Source organism: Pongo pygmaeus, chromosome 4 (assembly GCF_028885625.2).
Source record: "Pongo pygmaeus isolate AG05252 chromosome 4, NHGRI_mPonPyg2-v2.0_pri, whole genome shotgun sequence".
NCBI lineage: Eukaryota > Metazoa > Chordata > Mammalia > Primates > Hominidae > Pongo > Pongo pygmaeus.
Window position 1 is genome coordinate 60,421,782 of NC_072377.2, and position 22,480 is coordinate 60,444,261.

The 22,480-nt window shown below is 40.8% G+C and overlaps 2 protein-coding genes and 1 long non-coding RNA gene across 11 annotated transcripts in view; 1 reads left to right on the forward strand and 2 right to left on the reverse strand.

Moving 5' to 3' along the window:
* Positions 1-22,480, reverse strand: part of CDC20B (cell division cycle 20B) — a 64,595-nt gene that overhangs the window by 36,944 nt on the left and 5,171 nt on the right. The window lies entirely within an intron of this gene.
* Positions 11,071-15,927, forward strand: GPX8 (glutathione peroxidase 8 (putative)). 3 transcript variants are annotated; one of them, XM_054487947.2, is made up of 3 exons: positions 11,071-11,558; positions 12,155-12,416; positions 15,222-15,927. In XM_054487947.2, exons 1-3 carry the CDS (start codon positions 11,355-11,357, stop codon positions 15,383-15,385), a joined length of 630 nt encoding a protein of 209 aa, XP_054343922.1. In that variant the 5' UTR covers positions 11,071-11,354; the 3' UTR covers positions 15,386-15,927. The 3 variants fall into 3 exon arrangements, with proteins under 3 accessions (XP_054343922.1, XP_063520890.1, XP_054343923.1); XM_063664820.1 differs by having other exon boundaries at positions 11,266-11,405; XM_054487948.2 differs by lacking the exon at positions 12,155-12,416 and having other exon boundaries at positions 11,278-11,558; positions 15,222-15,290.
* Positions 16,549-22,259, reverse strand: LOC134739585 (uncharacterized). Its single transcript, XR_010126383.1, has 2 exons — positions 20,909-22,259; positions 16,549-20,762 (listed from the first exon to the last, which is right to left on the reverse strand). It is a non-coding gene; the product is annotated as an uncharacterized LOC134739585 (long non-coding RNA).

Here is a 22,480-nt window from a genome sequence, read left to right on the forward strand (position 1 = left end):
GCAGATCTTATTTACGTCCGTTTTATCAGTGAAGAAACTGAGGCTTAGAGGTCAAGTGAATTGCCCAAGACTACACAGTAAGTGGAGATGCCACACCTGAGGCTCACCTGTCTGACCCCAGAGTCCAGGCTCTCAACTGAGAACATGAGGGTGTGTACTGCATTTTACATGTTTGTAAGTACAAAAAGATGTGAGACAGAGACTAAATGTTTACCAGTGGAGAACTGACTAGGCAAACTAACAGGACATCTCTAAGAGGGACTGCTCTGCTGCCATCAGAAACGACATACATTAGGGAAATGTAAACTAAACCACACCAAAGCACCACTTCACACCCACAAGGATGGCTAGAATTTTTTTAATGGAAACTAATAAGCATTGGTAAGGATGCGAAGAAACTGGAAGCTTTGTATATTGCAAGTGTACAGAATGTGAAAGGATGCAGTCACTGTGGAAGATTAGTTTGGTGATCCCTCAAAAAGATAAACCTAGAATTACCACATGACCAAGCAAGTCCACTAGTAGGTACATGTACTGAAACTCAAATTCATGTGCACATATGTTCATAGTAGCACTAATCACAATAAGAAGGTGCAGACAGCCCAAACGCTCATCAACAGATGAATGCATAAACAAATCATGGGAAGTATCTACATATGCAAGTGATCTACAAATCACTCCCAAGAGGAATGGGTTGCTGATACATGTCATCATGTGCATAAGCCTTGAAAGCATTATGCTAAGTGAAAGAAGCCAGACAGGAAAGGTCACGTATTGTCTGATTCCATCTATATGAAATAGTCAGCATAGGAAAATCCATAGGCAGAGAACACAGATTGGTCATTGTCAGGGATTAGGGGAGGAGGAAATGGGGAGCAACTGCTTAATGGGTATGGAGTTTTCTTTTGAGGTGATGAAAGCATTTTGGAACAAGAGAGAAGTGGTGGTTCCAGAACATTGGAAATACACTTAAGACCACTGAATTGGTGACTTAAAAGGTTATTTTTGGCCAGGTGCAGTGGCTCACACCTGTAATCCCAACACTTTGGGAGACTGAGGTGGTGAATCACCTGAGGTCAGGAGTTCGAGACCAGCCTGACCAATATGATGAAACCCCATCTCTACTAAAAATACAAAAATTAGCCAGGTGTGGTGGCATGTGCCTGTAATCCCGGCTACTTGGGAGGCTGAGACAAGAGAATTGCTTGAACCCAGGAGGCAGAGGTTGCAGTGAGCCGAGATCGCATCATTGCACTCCAGCCTGGGCAACAAGAGTGAAACTCCGTCTCAAAAAAAAAAAAATTAAATTAAATAAAAAGGTTATTTTTAATATGTGCATTTCACTTCAATAAAAGAAATCTTTTTAAAAATGGTAACATAGGATAATAGTGAATAAAACATGCAAATGCTTACAATATATTGCTAGCTGTAAAACAGGGACTATAAAACAATATTCCAATACAGTCCCACTTCCTAGATCTAAATGAAAGATAGGAAGGGAATATGCTAGAATGTTGAAGCAGTAAGCATTGGTTCAGTTTGAGTTTTTTACTAAGCATGTGCGAGGGTGCTGGCCCACCCTGCCTGCAGCCTCCAGGGGGCGAGGCCAGCTGTCTCTCCACTGCTGCTCTGTGCTCTCCCCACCAACTGACGGAAGAGAACATCTTTCGCAGGAGACAGGAGTCAAGAGGCTGAGGCCACAGCTGTTGCAAAGTGTTGTTGGGGGTCAGTTTTTCTGTCTTGTAGTTCTTGGTTTTTGAGTAGGAATGGGAAAGATGAAAAGAAGCTGTACATGTCAATCAGGCACCTCAATCTCAGAAACCTTGACTGGGGGCAGCAGGTAAGGTGATGAGTAATGCCAGCCTGGATGAGAAGCATGGCCCACTCCAGCCTTCTTTTTTGTTTTGCTTTGTTATTTTGAGGCAGTCTCACTCTGTCACCTAGGCTGGAGTGCAGCGGCACGATTATGGCTCACCGCAGTCTCGACCTCCCAGAGCTCAAGCGATCCTCCTGCCTCAAGCTCACCAGTAGCTGGGACTACAGGTGTGCACCACCACACCTGGCTAATTTTTGTATTTTTTGGAGAGATGGGGTTTCACCATGTCACACAGGCTGGTCTTTAACTCCTGGGCTCAAGCAATCCTCCCACCTAAGCCCTCCAGAGTGCTAGGATTACAAGCACAAGCCCCCTCACAGGGCCACTCGGACTTTCATTTCCCCACTTCTTTTATTTCTCTCCACTAAGAAAAAAACCACAGTACCAGCTCAGAGGCTATGGGGTCTCAGCCCCAGAAACTGAGGGAATCTCTCAAACTTTAATGCTTGTGTTTTAGCCACAGCAAGAACACATTGAGACACATTGTCTCATTTCATAAAAGATGTTAGAAATTTAGACTTTTCATATGAATTTTCCCACTTTTTAAAGTGTTCAACTGATTCTAATTTTTCAAAAAGACTGGAGGACTGAACAGAGCATGTCTGTGGGCCACATTCAGTGGGCTACGTTTGCAACGGCTCCACTATGTCCAGGTAGCCCTTACCCTCAAGCCCTTACCAAGAAAGGGAGGAGACGTCGCATTGGAAGATAAACTTAGTTTGCAGAAAACATGGCAAAGGACAGAGACGCTTGCTCAAAAGTTTCCTTGGAGCCAAATTCCAAGGAAATTCTAAACTTTAAATATACATTTTTAAAATTCTGAGTTTAAAAGAGGAAATTAAAGAATAAAAATTTGATGCTATGTCAGCTATGTCCGCGAAAACGACTGAGAAGTTGCACATTGACAATATCCTACTGCCTTAGCAGGTCTGAGTTTCTGTGATTCGTCTACCATCACTCCATCCACCCCGAATGTTTCCCACTTGGGATGTTCATCCCCAGTTTTCTGCCAGGGTAACTCCCAGCCACCTTCACTTCTGGGCTCAGCCATCAACTCCTTCAGGAAGGTGTCTCTGACATTCCCTTCCTCCCGATTCCAAACTAGGTTAGGCAGTCAATGGTAGCTAAATAATGGTCCCCAGAGATATCCGGATCCTAACTCCTGGAACCTACAAATGTTACTTCATATGGCAAAGGGGCTATGCAGATGTAAGTTCAGGATGAAGTTAAGTTGAGGTAAGGAGACTATCGTGAATTGTCAGGATGAGCTCTAAATGCAATCACATGTATCCCTGTAAGAGAAAGGCAGAGGGAGATGTGACTGCACACAGAAAAGGAGAAGCAATGTGACCAAAGAGGCAGTGACCAGAGTGATAGGGCCACAGGCCAAGAAATGCTGGCAGCCACCAGAAACCAGAAGAGGCAAGGAATGGATTCTCCACTAGAGCCTCTGGAGGAGGCCAGGCCCTACTGACACCCTGGCTTCTGCCCAATGAAACTGAGTTTGGACCTCTGGCCTCCGTAACTAGAAGAGAATATGTGTGTCTAAGCCATAAAGTTTGTGGTAATTTGTTGCCCAGCCCTAGGGAACAAATACTCAGCCCTGTGCTTCCACACTCACTGTGCGTGCTCCAGCATGACCACCTTGTGTTAATAACATTTACCAAACACTTAATCCGTGCCAAGCCCTGGGATATATGAATTAGAGGGAGTGTTTATTTTAGTTTCATCACAATCCTCTGAAATAGGTACTAGTATTATTTCAGAATACAGAGTTGGAAGACAAATCTTAATGGGGTTAAGTAATTTGAGCAAGGATATAGAGCTAATAGGCAGCTGTATACTACGTACAGCTGTATAGATCATTGTCTCTATGAATGGCACCCTCTGGAATATGCAGTGCACAACCCTCACAACCAACCAGAGCAACCCTGCCACGGTTTGAACTCTGACAAATCAATCTAGTCTAATCCCTATGCTAAAAAGCAGGTCTGCTCATATTCCACTTTTTTACTTTCTCTCCTGCTATATCATACACTCCTTAAGACCAGGGACTTTGTCTTTTATCTTACTATCCTCGGGACACTGGTATCTAGGAACCCCATAATGAATAAATAGATGAATCTCTTCTCCTAGAGGCAGTTAGTACTAAAAAGGCACAAGGGATTTGAGAAAGAATCCAGCGACAAGGAAATAAGCTGTTTTCATCCTTCTCCATTAAGGAGAACAATTCTCAGGCCGGGCACGGTGGCTCATGCCTATAATCCCAGCACTTGGGGAGGCCAAGGCAGGTGGATGGCTTGAGCTCAGGAGTTCAAGACCAGCCTCAACAATGTGGCGAAACCCCATCTGAACAAAAAATACGAAAATTAGCCGGGCATGGTGGTGCGTGCCTATAGTCCCAGCTGCTCAGGAGGCTGACGTGGGAGGATGGCTTGAGCCCAGGAGGCAGAGGTTGCAGTGAGCCAAGATCGTGCCACTGCACTCCAACCTGGGCAATACACCCAGACCTTGTCTCATAAAAAAAAAGAGAGAACAATTTTCAAATTGTACAGAGTAAAATAAACATTTCTGCAGAAATTAGAGAATGAGATAAATGAAACAACAAAAGTGCATCTGGGCTTTTAAAACAAGTTCAAGTCTGTAGGGCCAAATAAGTAAAACCCAGAGTAATGACAGCACTTTCAGAACCAATACTTGTTAATGATCTATGAGCAAAACATGACAAATAAGAAAAATACATGCCCCTTGATAGATACATGTATTATTTTTCATGGTTCTCCAATAGGAGGAGCAAGTAACTAGTAATAAATTTGCTGCCAGTGCCCTAGATGGCACAAGTCAGCAGATGCACGTCAGCCTCAATAAATCCCCCCGGGGTGGACTGAAGGGTTTAGTCTCTGGCCTTCTGCTATTCAACTTGTTATCAGCAGCTTGAATGGAGATCTATTTATCAAAATTGTTGATTACTCTAAGCTGAAAATATAGTTAAAATACTAAAGGACAGAATAGAATTCAGAATAAAGTCTGGGACAAGGGCCAAGGCAGCAAAATTTAATTCAATAAAATTGCATGAACGATATTCTTATTTAGATTTTTTTTCTTCATTGCACAGGAAGAAATGTGCAATGAAGAAAATAAGATGGAAGAGAATTGACATGCAGTGAAAAAGACTGGCAGTGTTAGGTAGACCCAACTACAATATGAGTGAACAGTATGGTGAAATTATTGTAAAAAATCAGTACGATTTTAGGTCCCATTAACAGAAAAATAGTGTCCACAACAGGAGCAATCTAATCTCTGTGTCTCTGCACCACTCAGAATGCATCTGAAGAACCACGTCCAGTCCCAGAACTGTTCTTCAAGAAGGGAGATGGACAAGTCAGGATTCAAACCCTGAGTTCATTTGGAGGAAAGAGACCACAGTGACAGGGGTCAGGGTAAACACCGTAATGGGGCAACACCTCAGCACATCCAAGGGTGGAAACCTGGGGTGCTTAGTCTAGAAGAAAGAAGACTCAAAAGGGTTTGGCGCAGTGGCTTACACCTGTACTCCAAGCACTTTGGGGGGCCAGTGCAGAGGGAGAATCACTTGAGGCCAGGAGTTCCAGACCAGCCTCGGCAAGTGAGACCCCATCTCTAAAAGAAAAATCAAAAAACTAGCTGGGCATGGTGGCACGCACCTGTGGCCCAGCTACTTGGGAGGCTAAGGTGGGAGGATCGCTTGATCCTGGGAGGTCGACACTGCAGTGAGCCATGATCATGCCACTGCAGCCTGGGTGACAGAGTGAGACCCTGTCTCAAATTACAAAAAAAAAAAAAAAAAAAAAGAAATAAAAAAGAGGAAAACCCAAAAGGAAATGTCTTCAAATATTTAAAGGGATGCAATTTATGAATAAAAGAAAAACTTACTTTATATTGCTCCCTGTGATACAACCAGGACCCACGAAGGGGTAAATTCAATTCAGAGAACTTTGAAAGAGAGAACAGTTTGAATATAAAGTAAAATTCTGTCAGTCCCTGCACTAGGGACATATGGTTGATAGTGGTATAGATGAACACTAATAATTATGTATTTAATGTCATTTTACAATTTTTCAGTTTTGATGTAAAGTTTTCCTTATAAAAAATTAATTTTAGAAAAATAAATTGTATTTAAATACTCATTTGTTAGTATGAGTATTAAAATGTTAAGCAAATAACGATATACAGATATGGCAAAATCACAGAGGCGGTATTCCTTCAATGACTGCAGTGAAGGAAACACTGCTGCAGATTGTGCTATTTCATCTTCAGTATTTTTAAACTTCTGTTCCAGGATCTATCTCCTGCTGAGGAAATGCCTGTCGCATAGTTTTGAATGACTCAAGTATTTATTAATAGAAAGGAAGAGGAAGATAAGAAAAGTAACACAAAGAAGGGAAAAGGGATGAATGACTCGGTACTCCAAGCACATCAGTTCAGCTTGTTTACCTGTAGAGTTCACATCATAGTGACATTAAACCAGGAGGAATTCAGAGCACCAGTGCCAAAAATAATTAGAAAAGAACCCAGAGGGGTTAAAAATAAGGTCAGGAAGTAGCAGAATGAAACAACTGAGAAAATAGAAACAAATATGTCTACTGACAAATAATTTGACACACAAATATCCAGTGGGTGGGGAAAACCTAGACATGCCAGAAAAGACCTGCTGGCGATGCCAGTCTTGCTAGAACCTCAAGACAAAGGTAAAAGTAGCAAAGACAGCCCAGGTAGCTCTGAAGCCTACCCCAACCCCATTCCTTAACCTCTGAGTGTGTGCCGCTCCCACCCACCACCAGCCCAACGCAGCAGCATTCTGTCCACAAGATATTTCAAATGTAGTGTCTCAATACTATTTCAAATTAGTCATGAAGACCAAAATGTTCATCTTCTCATGTTTGAACCTTCAATGCCCTCCCATCCTAGTAGGCAATATGACCCACACACTGTCAAGGTCATTTTCAGGTAAACATCATCCTTTATCTCCATCGCCAGCAGCTGCCTGCGGGGTCTACAGAGCATCTTTAGCACCCACCCCCTTCCTTCCATCGTGCTGGCCAAGGCTACCTTCACTAAGACTCTTCGTCTATCATCTGGACCTGCTGCTCTGCAGACCTCCCGTGGCCCCTTCCAGATAACTTCAGTACATACAGACAAGTCTTTTGGTGGTGTTCTCCACGCCCTCTCCTTTTTGGGTGCTTATACAGTGATTTTTTATAAAACAAAATGCCTCCTGATGAATGAAACCCCTTGTATTAGTCTGTTCTCACGCTACTAATAAAGACATACCTGAGACTGGGTAATTTATACAGGAAAGAGATTTAATGGACTCACAGTTCCACATGGCTAGGGAGTCCTCACAATCATGGCAGAAGGTGAATGAGGAGCAAAGTCATGTCTTACATGGCAGCAGGCAAAACCTTGTGCAAGAGAACTCGCATTTACAAAACCATCAGATCTCCTGAGACTTACTACCACAAGAACAGTATAGGGGAAACCACCCCCATGATTTAGTTATCTCCATCTGGCCCCACCCTTCACATGTGGGGATTATTACAATTCAAGGTGAGACTTGGGTGAGGACACAGCCAAACCATATGACCCCTCCACCAGAGTACTACAGCCATCTCACCTACAATGTTTTCTTCTAAATAAATTTATTTACCTATTACACAGAAACAGTTTCATGAAGTTGAAATAATTTTGGTTATGAAGTCGAAAGTTCAAAACTCTATTCTTCATTGTTTCATTCACTAATTCTGTGATCTTGGCTGAGTTAACTGCTCCCTATTTCAAAGAATTATTGTGCAGAAAATAATGTGTATACTAAAGAAGATTGTGTGCAGTATAAAGCTCTCTAAAAACATAAGTCATTGGCCAGGCGTGGTGGCTCACACCTGTAATCCCAGCACTTTGGGAGGCCGAGGCGGGCAGCTCACGAGGTCAGGAGTTCATGACCGGCCTGACTAATGTGGTGAAACCCCATCACTATTAAAAATACAAAAATTAGCCGGGCGTTTTGGCGCATGCCTTTAGTCCCAGCTACTTGGGAGGCTGAGGCCGGAGAATCACTTGAACCCAGGAGGTGGAGGTTGCAGTGAGCCGAGGTTGCACCACTGCACTCCAGCCTAGCCGACAGAGTGAGATTCTGTCTCAAAAAAAAAAAAAAAAGTCATTTATTTAGCACTCAGTTATTCGCTGCCTTGTAATCCTTCCATTTCATGTGTGTTCTCATATTTCCAAAATTGATTTTACATTTGCATGAGGCTGGCTCCTTCCCTTGCACCTTATTTGTGTCCTTTCCAGTGCTTGAGTTGGTTGATAACTGAGTCAACTGCTTTATCCCCTTCTTGACCCAGTAGCTTCCTCCTGCCTTCACCATGAACTCATCAATCTCTTCCCCTCCTGTAGAAGCCTTCTTTCATTTACTGAAAGAGTGCTGGTGGTTTTTCTAACATACTACCCCTTACGCAGAGAAATGTGCCATTCTGATATATCTATAGTCTGAGAATAGAGTTAGTATAGACAGAACATGAAAACAATGATGGCAGATCCCCAGAAGGCTGAGAGATGATGTCATCAAAATGTGTGCAGAGAAAGACTGCCAAAACAACAAAGAAGAGGTGTGCCAGGGCAAAAATCTGTGTTCATCCAATGCTGTCCAGTGCAAGAGTTCTCCAAAGTGCTGTCTGAATGTTTGGTTAATGGGCCAGTATGCAAATTTATATATCGTGCCTTCATTATTTGAAGGTTTTAAGCCTTAGGAACATTAAATTAACAAACTGGCTCTGATTTCATCCTTGACAGGAGACATACATGTAAGTTTTCAATGTTGTATTCATATAATATGGAATTTTGTGGTCAAACCAACCTCAACATCAGGCCTGCATAATGTTTTATTTCTGGTGTAAAAACTGGCTTATTCAGCAATCACATGCAAGTTTGTAACAGCATAATTTTGGCCTTTTCAAATCCATTCATCTCTGGATCACTTGATAAGAGTTTCTGTACTTATAATACAATGGACTAGAAACTATCACAGTGATTTTATCAAAATAATATCACCCTATGGGGCCCTGCCTAAGTGGTGGTCAGTCAACATCCCTGCCAAAGATAAATCACTCTCTTTCCACCTCAAAACACAGTTATAATGAGTTGGGTTTACACGGCTCAAATTATAGCAGGTATTCTATGAATTAATTTTAAAATGCATGTTCCTGAGCCATTTGCTTGTACAGCCTGAGGAGTTAAAATATCTCATGTATTCATAGAGACATGAAACACATCCACTATGGAAAACAAAGACAAACCAAAGACTCTTGTTGCTCTGAAACCAAAAAAAGGTTGAGGTCTAAAGGTTCTCAAACTTAAACGTGCATATGTGTAATGAGGAGATCTTGTAAAAGTACAGATTCTGATTCAGGAAGTCTGGGGTGGGGCCCAAGATGCTGTGTTTCTAACAAATGCCCAGGTGATGGTACTGTGGAAGGTCCCAGATCCCACTTAGAGAGCAAGGCCAGAGAGCTTAAGTAACATAGCAGTGTTCATGTCATATAAACACAGGGACTTTGACATTTTAAACACTTCAGCCAGAGAACACCAAAGTAAAATTATCAGGAAGTGATACAACACATCTTACGTACATTTTTGTTCTTTACTAGGAATTATGTTTAAAAGGGAATACTTTCTGCATAATCATTGCTTTTTCTACTATATCCATTCTTACTGGGCCACGAGAGTAGGAGTCGAGTGGTTCCTCTCACAAGTTTTTCACAGTAGGCTATGGGCTTTGCTCAGCCACCCGAAAACACACATGCCACAGAGTGGGCACCAGAAGAGCAGGCAGCGCCCTGAGCACCCTCTCTGAAGCTCCACAAGCTAACAGTGACAGGAAGGGCACTCCACAAGCATCTCAGCTCATTCCCTGCACTTTCTGGAAACACATCATGATCAAATGGCATAATGCCCCTTCATCCAGATCTTGCTGTGAGTCTTAAACAGAGCAGAATTGAAAGTGAATGGCTTTTAGGATATACAGCCCTCACTTGCCTCCCCATACCCACCCCTAAAATTCATGACCGTTAGCAACAGCAAAGTTAGGCCTCCTGTGCCAGGCAACAGCCAGTGGAGGGAAATAAAGAGAAAAAACGAAGCAATTAGATGATGTGCCCAAGTAGAGGTGGGTTTTGCGGGGTTTGTTTGTTTTCAGGGTTTTTTTTTTGGCTGCCTTATTTAACTGTTAAATTACTACTTTATTATGGAGTTCAATTTTTGCTTTGTTCCCTCTTCTTCTTTTGTGCTGATTTTAAGACAGTCTCACTCTGTCACCCAGGCTGCAGTCTACAAACACGACTCACTGCAGCCTCAACCCCCTGGGATCAAGCGATCCTCCCACCTTAGCCACCTGTATAACTGGGACCACAGGCATGGACCACCACAAACAGCTAATTAAAAAAAATTTTTTTTTAGAGACAGGGGTATTGCTTTCTTGCCCAAGTTGGTCTTGAACTCATGGGCTCAAGTGATCCTCCCATCTAGGCCTCCCAAAGTGCTGGGATTACAGGCGTGAGCCACCATGCCCAGCCTCAGTTTTTTCCATCTACAGGTTGTAGTGCACTGGAGAATGATGAAATCATTTTGATAGGTCAGAACTGGGTTGTTTAAAAATGCAACAGGTGGGGGTGCATCAAGTTCAAAGGAAAAGTGTTGTTCATCAGTTGTGTGTTGTTTGTACCCAGTTACGTTGTAAAGTGCACTGCTGACTGGGGGTCATGATTAGAAATTTGAAAAACACTGGACTATAGTTTGCTTTATGATAGAGAAGGGTTTAACACCTTCACTGTTTTTAACATATTTATTTTGACTGTATTCACCTGGTATTTGATTGCCTTAGCTAGATCAATCAGGGTAAATAGCCTTTTCAGATATTTCACTGCTCTTTCCACTACAAATTTCCTGAATTCATATAGCATGTTTAATCCATACATGTAATAGTAACATCCTTCAGGCTATACATCATATGAGTAGGTCACATTTAATCTACATTCTAAACTATTGCTGAGCATTGTACTCCATCCTCTGCATCCAAACAGTTGCTCAATAAATACACAGGATGCTTTGAATGGGAATGAGCCCTCCATAGCTTTCAAGTTACAAGAGCACCATCTTCTGGCGAAATATTTTCTTTGTAGGGAGAATGTCAAAGACCTACCAAAAATGTCCTGATTTTTCTAGCAAAAATTATCATTACATCACAAATACTTTGAAATTCTGTAGAGCTCCTTGCTTCATTCAGGAGTTTCGCTTCATTTCCCTTCTGAGAAGGGGTCTTTCTGTTCCTTAGCAGTGAAAGCAGTCAGTCTGTCCTTCCTGGTTTTCCGTTAAACTAAGCCGGTTTCAAGTTTCAGCTCCTCCTTGAATTCCAGGCTGCTGAGACTTCCCTCTAGAATCCTCCAACATGGAGCCTCTTGCAGCTTACCCGCTAAAATGTTCCGGGCCCAGAGCAAAGGTATTTGCAGTTTTGCTGTCTATGGTTCTATGCACAGTAACGCTATTTCTTCTACAACTAAAATTCCTCAAACCTAAAATCAACAGCTTTTATGCCTTTGAAGTGAAGGATGCAAAAGGAAGAACTGTTTCTCTGGAAAAGTATAAAGGCAAAGTAAGTTGCATCATCTGATTTTTATTGTTATCGTTTTTCCTTGTCTCTATTTATTCCTCTTAATAAAATCATTTTTTTGCTGTTACATGGTCATAAGTTGGAATTTAGTCTTCAGAGTAATGGTATTAGTACATCACTTTAGTTATTAGAGTTCTGATAGTTTGCTTCTAAATAATAAACTCCGATTATCTCGTTATCTTTAAAATGCTTTAATTTTGTGCTGAAGTGATATGTAAAGTTGTTTGGAAAATGCTTATAGTTAGTAATGTGAACATGATGACATTTATTAATAAAAGTATTGGTTCTATAATCTAATAACTTTAAAAAGCACTTATCAAGGATCATAGTTTTACCTTTAATTTAAAAATAAACTTTCATGAGTACCTAATGCTTTTTTAATGGCAGTACTATTTCAGGGCCTTAACCCAGGCATCTAGGTTACAGTTTTCAATAGAACTGTGTATGTCCAAAAATATGAAAAAAACATCAATCAGAGGTTATAGTCCCCTCACATTGTTTAGGATTTTAACTACTTGCAGAATTTTTAAAAATCTTTTGCTTCACTTTCCGGTTGGATTCTTTTCTTTTTCCGGGAGGTTTCACTAGTTGTAAACGTGGCCAGTGACTGCCAACTCACAGACAGAAATTACTTAGCCCTGAAGGAACTGCACAAAGAGTTTGGACCATCCCACTTCAGCGTGTTGGCTTTTCCCTGCAATCAGTTTGGAGAATCGGAGCCCCGCCCAAGCAAGGAAGTAGAATCTTTTGCAAGAAAAAACTACGGAGTAACATTCCCCATCTTCCACAAGATTAAGATTCTAGGATCTGAAGGAGAACCTGCATTTAGATTTCTTGTTGGTAAATATCTGCCTTGCATATATTGTTTTAAATTGCTTTTCATTTTTAAACAATTATACCAGGACAATACTTTCCTATTTCATTTGAAACGTTGTATCGGGAAAGCTTCATAAAACTATCAAAGAGCCAGAATCTCACCCTTTGTAACTTCTAGGAGTTATGCTCCCCTGAAATCAATGTTTTAGCTTCTTAGATGGTAAAAGAATTCTATTCCAATGTATTTTATTCCTTATTACCATCTTCCTGAAAATTTACTTAAAGTGTGCCCATGGCTATTTTCACAAAATATCTTAATTCTCCTCTCTTGTAACTAGCATCTGGAGAAATGTCCCTTCCTGTCGTTATAGCCACACAGCTCTCATGAATAGTGCTGGGCATTATTAGTTAACATATGTTTGTGGCTAATTTTATGTTGCCTTTCTTATCTGAAACAATATTCTCAAGGATGAATATGTCAGCTTACCAGGTTTTTGCTAAAATCCAAAAACATGTAACTTGATTTTTTCAGAGGGCAGTAGTGTTAGGCTATTTCTCCAATTAAGCTAGCTACAGAAATCTGTTTAAAGACTTGCCAAGGTCACTTAGCACAAAGGTCATGAGACATAGTGACAGCATAGGCTTTGGCCTCAAGCTACCTGGGTTCAAACCCCTGCTCTTTTGTTTTTGCTATGTGGCTTCTTAACTTCTCTGTGCCTGTTTCTCATTTGTAAAATGGGCTATCAATAGTACCGACTTCTTAAGATTGTTTGGAATTAAGTGTGTTAATAGTAAAAATAAAGTACTTCTATACTGCCTGCTCTGTGCCAGACACTGTTCTAAACCATATTAGTCAAAAAAAAAAAAAAAAAAAAAAAAAAAGGCCGGACGCGGTGGCTCAAACCTGTAATCCCAGCACTTTGGGAGGCCGAGGCAGGCAGATCACTTGAGGTCAGGAGTTACAGACTAGCCTGGCCAATATGGTGAAACCCCGTCTCTATTAATAATACAAAAATTAGCCAGGTGTGATGGTGGGCGCCTGTAATCCCAGCTATTCAGGAGGCCGAGGCAGGAGAATCGCTTGAACCCAGGGGCAGAGGTTGCAGTGAGCTGAAATCGCGACACTGCACTCCAGCCTGGGCGACAGAGCAAGCCTGCATCTTAAATAAATAAATAAATAAAGGACATTAGCTAATGTTCTCTCATCTAACTTATTCTGATGACATCTTCAGTCCTATTTTCACTGTAAATAGGTTGAGTTTTGATCAAACTATTACCCCACTCAGGCAATCAAGCTTCTAATCCAACAAACCAAATAGTGATCTATAATATTTCACATAAATGTGAAGTCAGAATCTTCTAAAAACATTATATTTAATTTCTAGGGAAAGTTGATATAATGCCTAACGCCATAAATGGCAACCACAGTGAGGTCTTTATTCCTCTTATTTTGAGGGTCCACTGAGGAAAGAAAAGCCCAAGCACATGCCATTGAACTAATCATTCTTCAGTTACAGCAGCCAGTTACATGGGTGTAATAGCTCATAGGTTATTTCTCTTTATCACTACAAACCTTCTAAAACCCTTCTTAGCCTGTGTAATCAAAAAGGTAACAGTGAGTTAAGGTTTCATTCCACTTAGTTAGGGAGGATCATAGAGCCCAAAGGTTAAGAGCATGAGCTCTGGAGTAAAAAGGCCGGTATATCAGTCCTGGCTCAACCACTCATTAGCCACGTGACCTTGTGTCTAGGCCTCCATTTATCTCATCTGCAAAATGGGGATGATAATAATACCCACCTCATAGGGTCCCTGTAAGATTAAATGAGAGGATCAATTTGAAGCACCGAGCATACACTACTGGGCACATAGTAAGCACTTCATAAATTTTAGTTATAATTATTATATTTTTTCTCATGTTAGTCAATAAAATGAACATAAATCTTGCGTGGTATAAATAGAAAAAACATCTACATTTCTTGCATAAATTAAGATTTATCAAAAGGATATCATGGCTGGGTATGGTAGCTCATGCCTATAATCCCAGCACTTTGGGAGGCCAAGACAGGAGGATCACTTTAGTGCCCAGGAGTTCAAGCCCAGCCCGGGCAACACAGCGAGACCCTGCCAAAAAAAAAGTTATTGCTTTTCAAAATAAGGTGATTATTCACTTTGGGAGGCCAAAACCCTATCTCTACTCAAAATACAAAAATTTGCCTGGTGTGGTGGCACACACCTGTAATCCCAGCAATTTGGGATTACAACTTTGCTTCATTTTTTTTTTGGCTTTTAATTTTATTTGACACAGAGTTTTGCTCTTGTCCCCCAGGCTGGAGGGCAGTGGTGTGGTCTCAGCTCACTGCAACCTCCGCCTTCCAGGTTCAAGTGATTCTACTATCTCAGCCTCCTGAGTAGCTGGGATTACAGGTGCACACCACCACACCCGGCTAATTTTTTGTATTTTTAGTAGAGATGGGGTTTCACCATGTTGGGCAGGCTGGTCTTGAACTCCTAATCTTAGGTGATCCACCCGCCTCAGCCTCCCAAAGTGCTGGGATTACAGGCTGAGCCACCACTCCTGGCCTACTTTGCTTCATTTCATGATACTAAGATCACATACTAGATGAGTAGACTCATAGTTGAAGTCATCAAGTATATTGAAATCTGGTTACTCTAACCTTGAATTTCACTTTGTTTGGGTGTTTTGTTTTTGATATTATGACAATCCTAGAACTTGATACTAAAATTGTCATTTATGCAGATACTAATAGAAGTGAAAATCTTGACAAAGAATAAAATTATGCTCATGAAAATATGTTCTGGATATTTTAGATTCTTCAAAGAAGGAACCAAGGTGGAATTTTTGGAAGTATCTTGTCAACCCTGAGGGTCAAGTTGTGAAGTTCTGGAGGCCAGAGGAGCCCATTGAAGTCATCAGGCCTGACATAGCCGCTCTGGTTAGACAAGTGATCATAAAAAAGAAAGAGGATCTATGAGAATGCCATTGTCTTTCTAATAGAACAGAGAAATGTCTCCATGAGGGTTTGATCTCATTTTAAACATTTTTTTTTTGGAGACAGTGTCTCACTCTGTCGCCCAGGCTGGAGTGCAGTGGTGCATTCTCAGCTCATTGCAACCTCTGCCTCTTTAAACATGCTATTAAATGTGGCAATGAAGGATTTTTTTTTAATGTTATCTTGCTATTAAGTGGTAATGAATGTTCCCAGGATGAGGATGTTACCCAAAGCAAAAATCAAGAGTAGCCAAAGAATCAACATGAAATATATTAACTACTTCCTCTGACCATACTAAAGAATTCAGAATACACAGTGACCAATGTGCCTCAATATCTTATTGTTCAACTTGACATTTTCTAGGACTGTACTTGATGAAAATGCCAACACACTAGACCACTCTTTGGATTCAAGAGCACTGTGTATGACTGAAATTTCTGGAATAACTGTAAATGGTTATGTTAATGTAACAAAACACAAATGTTGCAAAATGTAAAATATATATACATAGATTCAAATCCTTATATATGTGTGCTTGTTTTGTGTACAGGATTTTGTTTTTTCTTTTTATGTACAGGTTCCTAGTGTTTTACTGTAACTGTCACTATGTATGTAACTGACATATATAAATAGTCATTTATAAATGACCGTATTATAACATTTGAAAAAGTCTTCATCATTTTCAGTATTTCTCTCTGCATTATTTTTTAGAAGCAACTCAAATTCTGTAATCATAATATTACCAAGTAAGTCAGTCTTTATTTTTGTGTGAAAATCCCAAGTGTAGAAAAAAGGACATGAGTATAAGATCATTTAACTTGATTCCTTATAGGCTGATTTGGGTTGCTAATGTATTCGTACTAGATTAGCCACTTGGAAGGAATTCAATGCTGCATCATTCTGATAGCTGAAATGGTAAAAGTCAACTCCAAACAGCCTAAACTCTAGTATAAAAAGGGGGTGGTCATACAAGTCCTAAAGTGTAGATCAGCAGTCACTGAACCTCTTAGAGTCACAAGGCATTTCTTCTCCCAAAGTCATGACCTTTATATTTTGTTAGCCTTATAATTGACTAACAAAGCAACCTGCCAAGTTGGTGAAGGTTAATTATTGCCTCATGAAATATACATTCATCGCATACAAGAATTAAATAGGAAGATGGCCAAAAATGTAAAAAAGTCATATAAATTTGTCTAAGAAGAAAAAGACCCAATTTAAGTAGTCTGTGACTTGACTCCCAAATTCTGACCTGATGGATGAAAGTGAAGATGTTTCTTATGGCGAATTCAGTAATGCTACCTCAGTATATAGTTCTGTATACGTATTTGGACCAAAGTTCTTAGATAAACCAAAAATATTTCATGAAGCATCTTCTGCTTCAGAGGACATATCCAGCCACCCAGCTATGAATGTATTTAGAAAGATATTTGGTGGAGGTGGAATTTCTACCAGAGGTCAAGAGGATTTGTAAGGATAGCCTCAAGAATGCCAGATAAGTGTGTCAGCAAGCCTGCTCCTACCTCTCACCAGCTGCGTGACTTTAGGCAAGTCACTTAAGTACCTTATTTCAGTTTCCTCACCTGTAAATTGAACAGGCGTTGAATGTAATAAAAAGCCCTTTGCAACTCTAAAAGTCAATTAACACACTTACTTAGGTGTTTTAAGTGACCAGGAAGGAAATCAGAACTAACCTGGATTGTTAGCGAAGAAAACAGAAGCCACAAACAAGTCTATCTGTCCTTTGCAATTTTGCCCCAAGAGCCTATTAGCAATTTAAATTCTGAGCCTCTAAGAAAACTTTTGTTCAGGCGGCCCCTCCAAGTGTTGCTGCCAGAGCACTCTTGCCTTGTATCCCCACCTACGCCTTCCATGAGCTCATAGCAGTGCTGTGGCACTGCAGGGGTGTTTTATGCGTTCACGTTAGGGGCATGAGCAGAACTGCATATGCCAGCACCACATGGGCAACAGAGACTCCCCACTGCCAGATGGATGATAATGGAGCTGCACTGGGAACAACCAGGACTGTCCCAGTCAACATGATACAGATGAACATCCTGCCTTAAGTCACTAGTTCTCTCCAAAGCCAGATAAAGTGGGTTTCTTCACTTACATCTCTCTAATCTTGGTTGCCTTATTCAACCTACAGACTCTGTGTCAGTGCTGGATTTTCTCCCTTTGCCCTTTAGGTAAGCAGAGTAGGCAGGAGGGGATTTGAAAGCGTGTCATACATATTGCCTTGAAAGAAAGGACATTCAGGTGTCCCTTTGGGGTTCTGTAACAATTAGGCTATGTGTGCTGAGAGAGGGAGTGGAGTCATTTGCCGATGTGCTGCTACCTGTAACTCAAATGCCTCATAGGAATACCAGCGGACAAACACACAGAGGAAAAGTTGAATCTTTCCTATATTGGACAATCTTCCTTCAGTCTTGTTTCTGCATCAAAAAGTCTGGGACACAGAGTGCTACAGGATGCCTGGGCTAAGGACTGTAACAGAAAAATATCAACATCAGAGCCTGGCGCAGTGGCTCACACCTGTAATCCCAGCACTTTGGGAGGCCGACGTGGGTAGATCACTTGAGGTCAGGAGTTCGAGACCATCCTGGCCAACATGGTGAAACCCCCATCTCTACTAAAAATACAAAAATTAGCCAGGCATGGTGGCATGTGCCTGTAATCCCAGCTACTTGGGAGGCTGAGGCAGAAAAATCACTTGAAAACAGGAGGCTGAGGTTGCAATGAGCCAAGATCGCACCACTGCACTCCAACCTGGGCAACAGAGCGAGACCCCATCTCAAAGACCCTGTCTCAAAAAAAAGAGAAAAAGAAAAAGAAAAATATCAGGCATCATATGAAAGAGTATTCAGCTGTTGTTCTTGTGAAAAAGGAAAAGGACAAAATCAAATGCATTTTAACTGTGGTAACTAATTCACTGACTTGAAGTTTGCTTTGTTTGTTTTCTTTGGTGCATAGAGAAGAATACTTCATACTAACTCCTGATCATCTTACAGCAGACATAACAACAGAGCGTTAGAGATTGGAATAAATATGAATTTGGCTGAAATGTGCCCTGAAAGTTGTATTTCATTTTTTTAAATGTTTAACAATTACACTGTATCAATAGTATGTATACATGTACATATATATAATTCTTAATAACTGCAGTGTATCTAGCATATATATAATGGTGGCTGGTACATGTTTAATAGCAGACTCTGGAGGAGGAATCCTGACATACAGCATTTGCCAGCTCAATGTAAATGCTCATGCTCCCTCATGGTCAATTTCAATCTACCAATGGTTTAGTAACTAGGATGCAAAATTTCTAAAAACGTGACAATTGGCGATGGGCATGATGGCTCAGGCCTGTAATATCAGCACTTTAAGCAGCTGAGGTGGGAGGATCACTTGAGCCCAGGAGTTAGATACCAGCCTGGGGCAACATGGCAAAACCCTGTCTCCACAAAAAAATCAAAAAATTAGCTGAGTGTAGTGGCATATGCCTCAGGTCCCAGCTACATAGGAGGCTGAGGTGGAAGGATTGCTTGAGCCCAAAGAGGTCAAGGCTGCAGTGAGCCGACGTGGCTCCACTAAACTCCAGGCTGGGCAACAGAGCAAGACCCTGTCTCTACAAAAAAAAATTTTTAAATTAGCCAGGTGCGGTAGCACACACCTGTGGTTCCAGCTACTCAGGAGGCTGAGGTGAGAGGATTGCTTAAGCCCAGGAGGTAGAGGCTGCAGTGAGCCATGATTGCACCACATTGATTTGTGGTGTTCCTTTGAAAGAAAAATGACATGTTTGGGTGGAGCTGATATGAGGACACTATCCATATTTAGTCCTCTGCTTGATTTTATCTTTCCCATCAAATAAAATTCTAATAATTGTTATGCCTAGAAACTAATCCATCACACTCCTTTCCACTCTTCCCCTCCCCTCATCCAGCTGAACTGTTAAGGCTGTCTCTTGCAGAGCAGTGCAGGGGAATAAAAAGCAGCAGAGAGAGAAATTAGGAAGCTATCACTATAATAGTGACAGGTTCAGAGGGCAGCGATGGGAAGTAGTGACATTCCCAGCACCAGCGAACAGCCAAGAGACTGCCCCAAGAGAAAACACCTGGGAGAAAATACTTTGCCATCAGCAGAGCCTCCCCCGTCTTTTTACGATCCCTTTTCCCTCTGCTTGACCCTTGACATCCCAGTGTATATCCCTTTCTTTCCCTCTCCCACCTATGGAAACATTTTCTCTTTTAATTTATATCTTCACTTTCCTCCTAACCCATTCATCTCTTTAACATATTTTTTATTTCTTTAACATATTATTATTTCATTCCATTCCTTCCCTCTTTTCTCATCATCTCAATAATATGAGACTAAACCACAACTTTAAATGTCTTCTGTTTATTGAATATAAAGTTGGTTTCCCTACAGAATCAACAGTTCTAAAAAAGAAAACTTTAAAAAAATTTAAGTTGGCATTTTCAGAAACAGAAAATCAATTACGGCATGTTCTCACTTCTAAGTGGGAGCTAAACAATGGGTACACATGGACATGAAGATGGAAACAGTAGACACTGGGGACTCCAGAAGGGGTAGAAGGAAGGAACACAAGGACCGAAAAACTACCTATTGGGTACAATGTTCACTATTTGGGTGATAGGTTCACTAGAAGCCCAAACCCCAGCATCACCTGTTATATTCATGTAACAAACCTGCACATGTACCCCCGGATCTAAAATAAAATAAAGTTGGCATTTTATGTCTTGCTCTTTAATTTAAAAAAACTAAAACACAAAAGCCAAGCTTTCTAAATTTAGTAGGTTTTATTTTTATCACCAGGTCAGTGATTCTCTATAGAAAATAACATGTTGAAATTTAACCTTTAAAAAAGACAAGATGAAAACAGTATTTACATGGAAGATATACTTAAACATAAATCTCCTGAAAGTGAATAACACTGGGCAACATCAAAAAGAAGATGTGATTTGAAAGTAGTAAAATGCATAAGAATCAAATTATAGATATCTATTTAACCCATGTTCTAGAAATATGTTTAAATAAGGAAAGCATAAAAATTATTTTACCAATAACTTATAATCCAGTACAGTAGAGAATGCTAAATATTTCTTATAGCTCATCTATGGCTTAACTAACTGATGGCACCACCAAAGTCAGTTCCACTAACTGGCTGCAAATGTCCACACAAGAATACAACATGTCTGGAAGCCAGCACATATCTATGCTGCTTCATGGGTCAAAATGCCTCCAAGGGAATGAGAATATATTTGAGGTCATATTTTATGGTCAGTTCTTCCCACTTCACAAGTTGTTAGATCTCATGCTGTCTTCCAAATATTTCATGAACCTGTGATTTTACAGAAAATGAAGTGAAAGGATTGAGGTAGATCTTCCAAAAAAATTTAAACCATTCCCCACCCAAAAAAATTCCCCAATATTCTTGATATTTCAAGTGAAAAATGTTTTAGTTGACTGACTCATCTGGAAAATTACCTCAACTTTCCCTTCAGCTGGTACACACACAGTCATGGCTATAGAAACCAATTCTAATGCTGTATTCAGAGACTAATGATGCAGAGGCCGGGCGCGGTGGCTCACGCCTGTAATCCCAGCAGTTTGGGAGGCCGAGGCGTGTGGATCACGAGGTCAGGAGATCGAGACCATCCCAGCTAACACGGTGAAACCCCGTCTCTACTAAAAATACAAAAAAATTAGCCGGGCATGGTAGCAGGCGCCTGTAGTCCCAGCTACTCGGGAGGCTGAGGCAGGAGAACGGCGTGAACCCGGGAGGCGGAGCTTGCAGTGAGCGGAGATCGCGCCACTGTAGTTCAGCCTGGGCGACAGAGCGAGACTCCGTCTCAAAAAAAAAAGAAAGAAAGAAACTAATGATGCAGAAAGAATCATAAAGACTTCACTGAAAATTTGGGGACACATTGTAGGTCCATTCCACATTGTTATTACATTCTAAACCTTATAGTTAAAAACATATAATTTCACAAATACTTAAACACTGTCTACTCCGAAAGACTCCAAAGACTCCAAAAATATTTCTTAAAAATTTTTAGTTACGGAAAAGCAGGCATAAGTAAATTTTTCTTAAAAGGAAAAAAATTTAAGTAATTGTAGTACTTTCCTTACCATTATAAAGCTGTCCATTGTATTATAAGTATTACTGTATTATAAGTTAATGGCAATAATATATTATGGTAAATAGTGGCTTGCTTCATAGCAGAAAGTACACATAAACACACACTAATTACAGATTCAGTTACACTCTGATGTTCATTGTATATGCAATAAGACAGCAGTTGCACGTTAGCCGATGCCATTCACATATTCAACCAGCTAACAATACACTGCCAGCTCATCACACACAGGTATACAGAGCACTTCATTGACAAGAAGAATTTATCCAGAAGCAAGTGGCAGGGTAGTTGTGGCTGCTGACTTGACCAAAGCAGCCAGCTAACAATACACTGCCTACCTGATTCAGGTCACTGCCGATTCTCGTGGCCCAGGCAGTCACTGAGGCTAAATTTGTAACATGAAACATAGTGGCAGAACTCTAATCTTAATAGTCACATTAAAGAAAACTTATACACAAAATGTATTGCTTCAAGACTATAAGAAATAAAATCAATATTTGCTTGAATCTAGTCAAAAACATAAAAGTTAAACAAAAACTCTAAAACTTTCAGAATACTTACACTTAGGTTTTCCAAATTAAATGCTTGGATAAAGATATGTTACTACAGTACAAATGAATTTTAAAAGTTACTTAACTGTAGACTGGGCGCAGTGGCTTACGCCTGTAATCCCAGCACTTTGGGAGGCCAAGGTTGACTGATCCCCTAAGGTCACAAGTTCGAGACCAGACTGGCCAACATGGTGAAACCCCGTCTCTATTAAAAATACAAAAATTAGCCCGGTGTGGTGGTGCTGCCTGTAATCCCAGCTACTCGGGAGGCTGAGACACGAGAATCACTTGAACCTGGGAGCTGGAGTTTGCAGTGAGCCAAGATTGCACCACTGCACTCCAACCTGGGCAACAAAGTGAGACTCTGT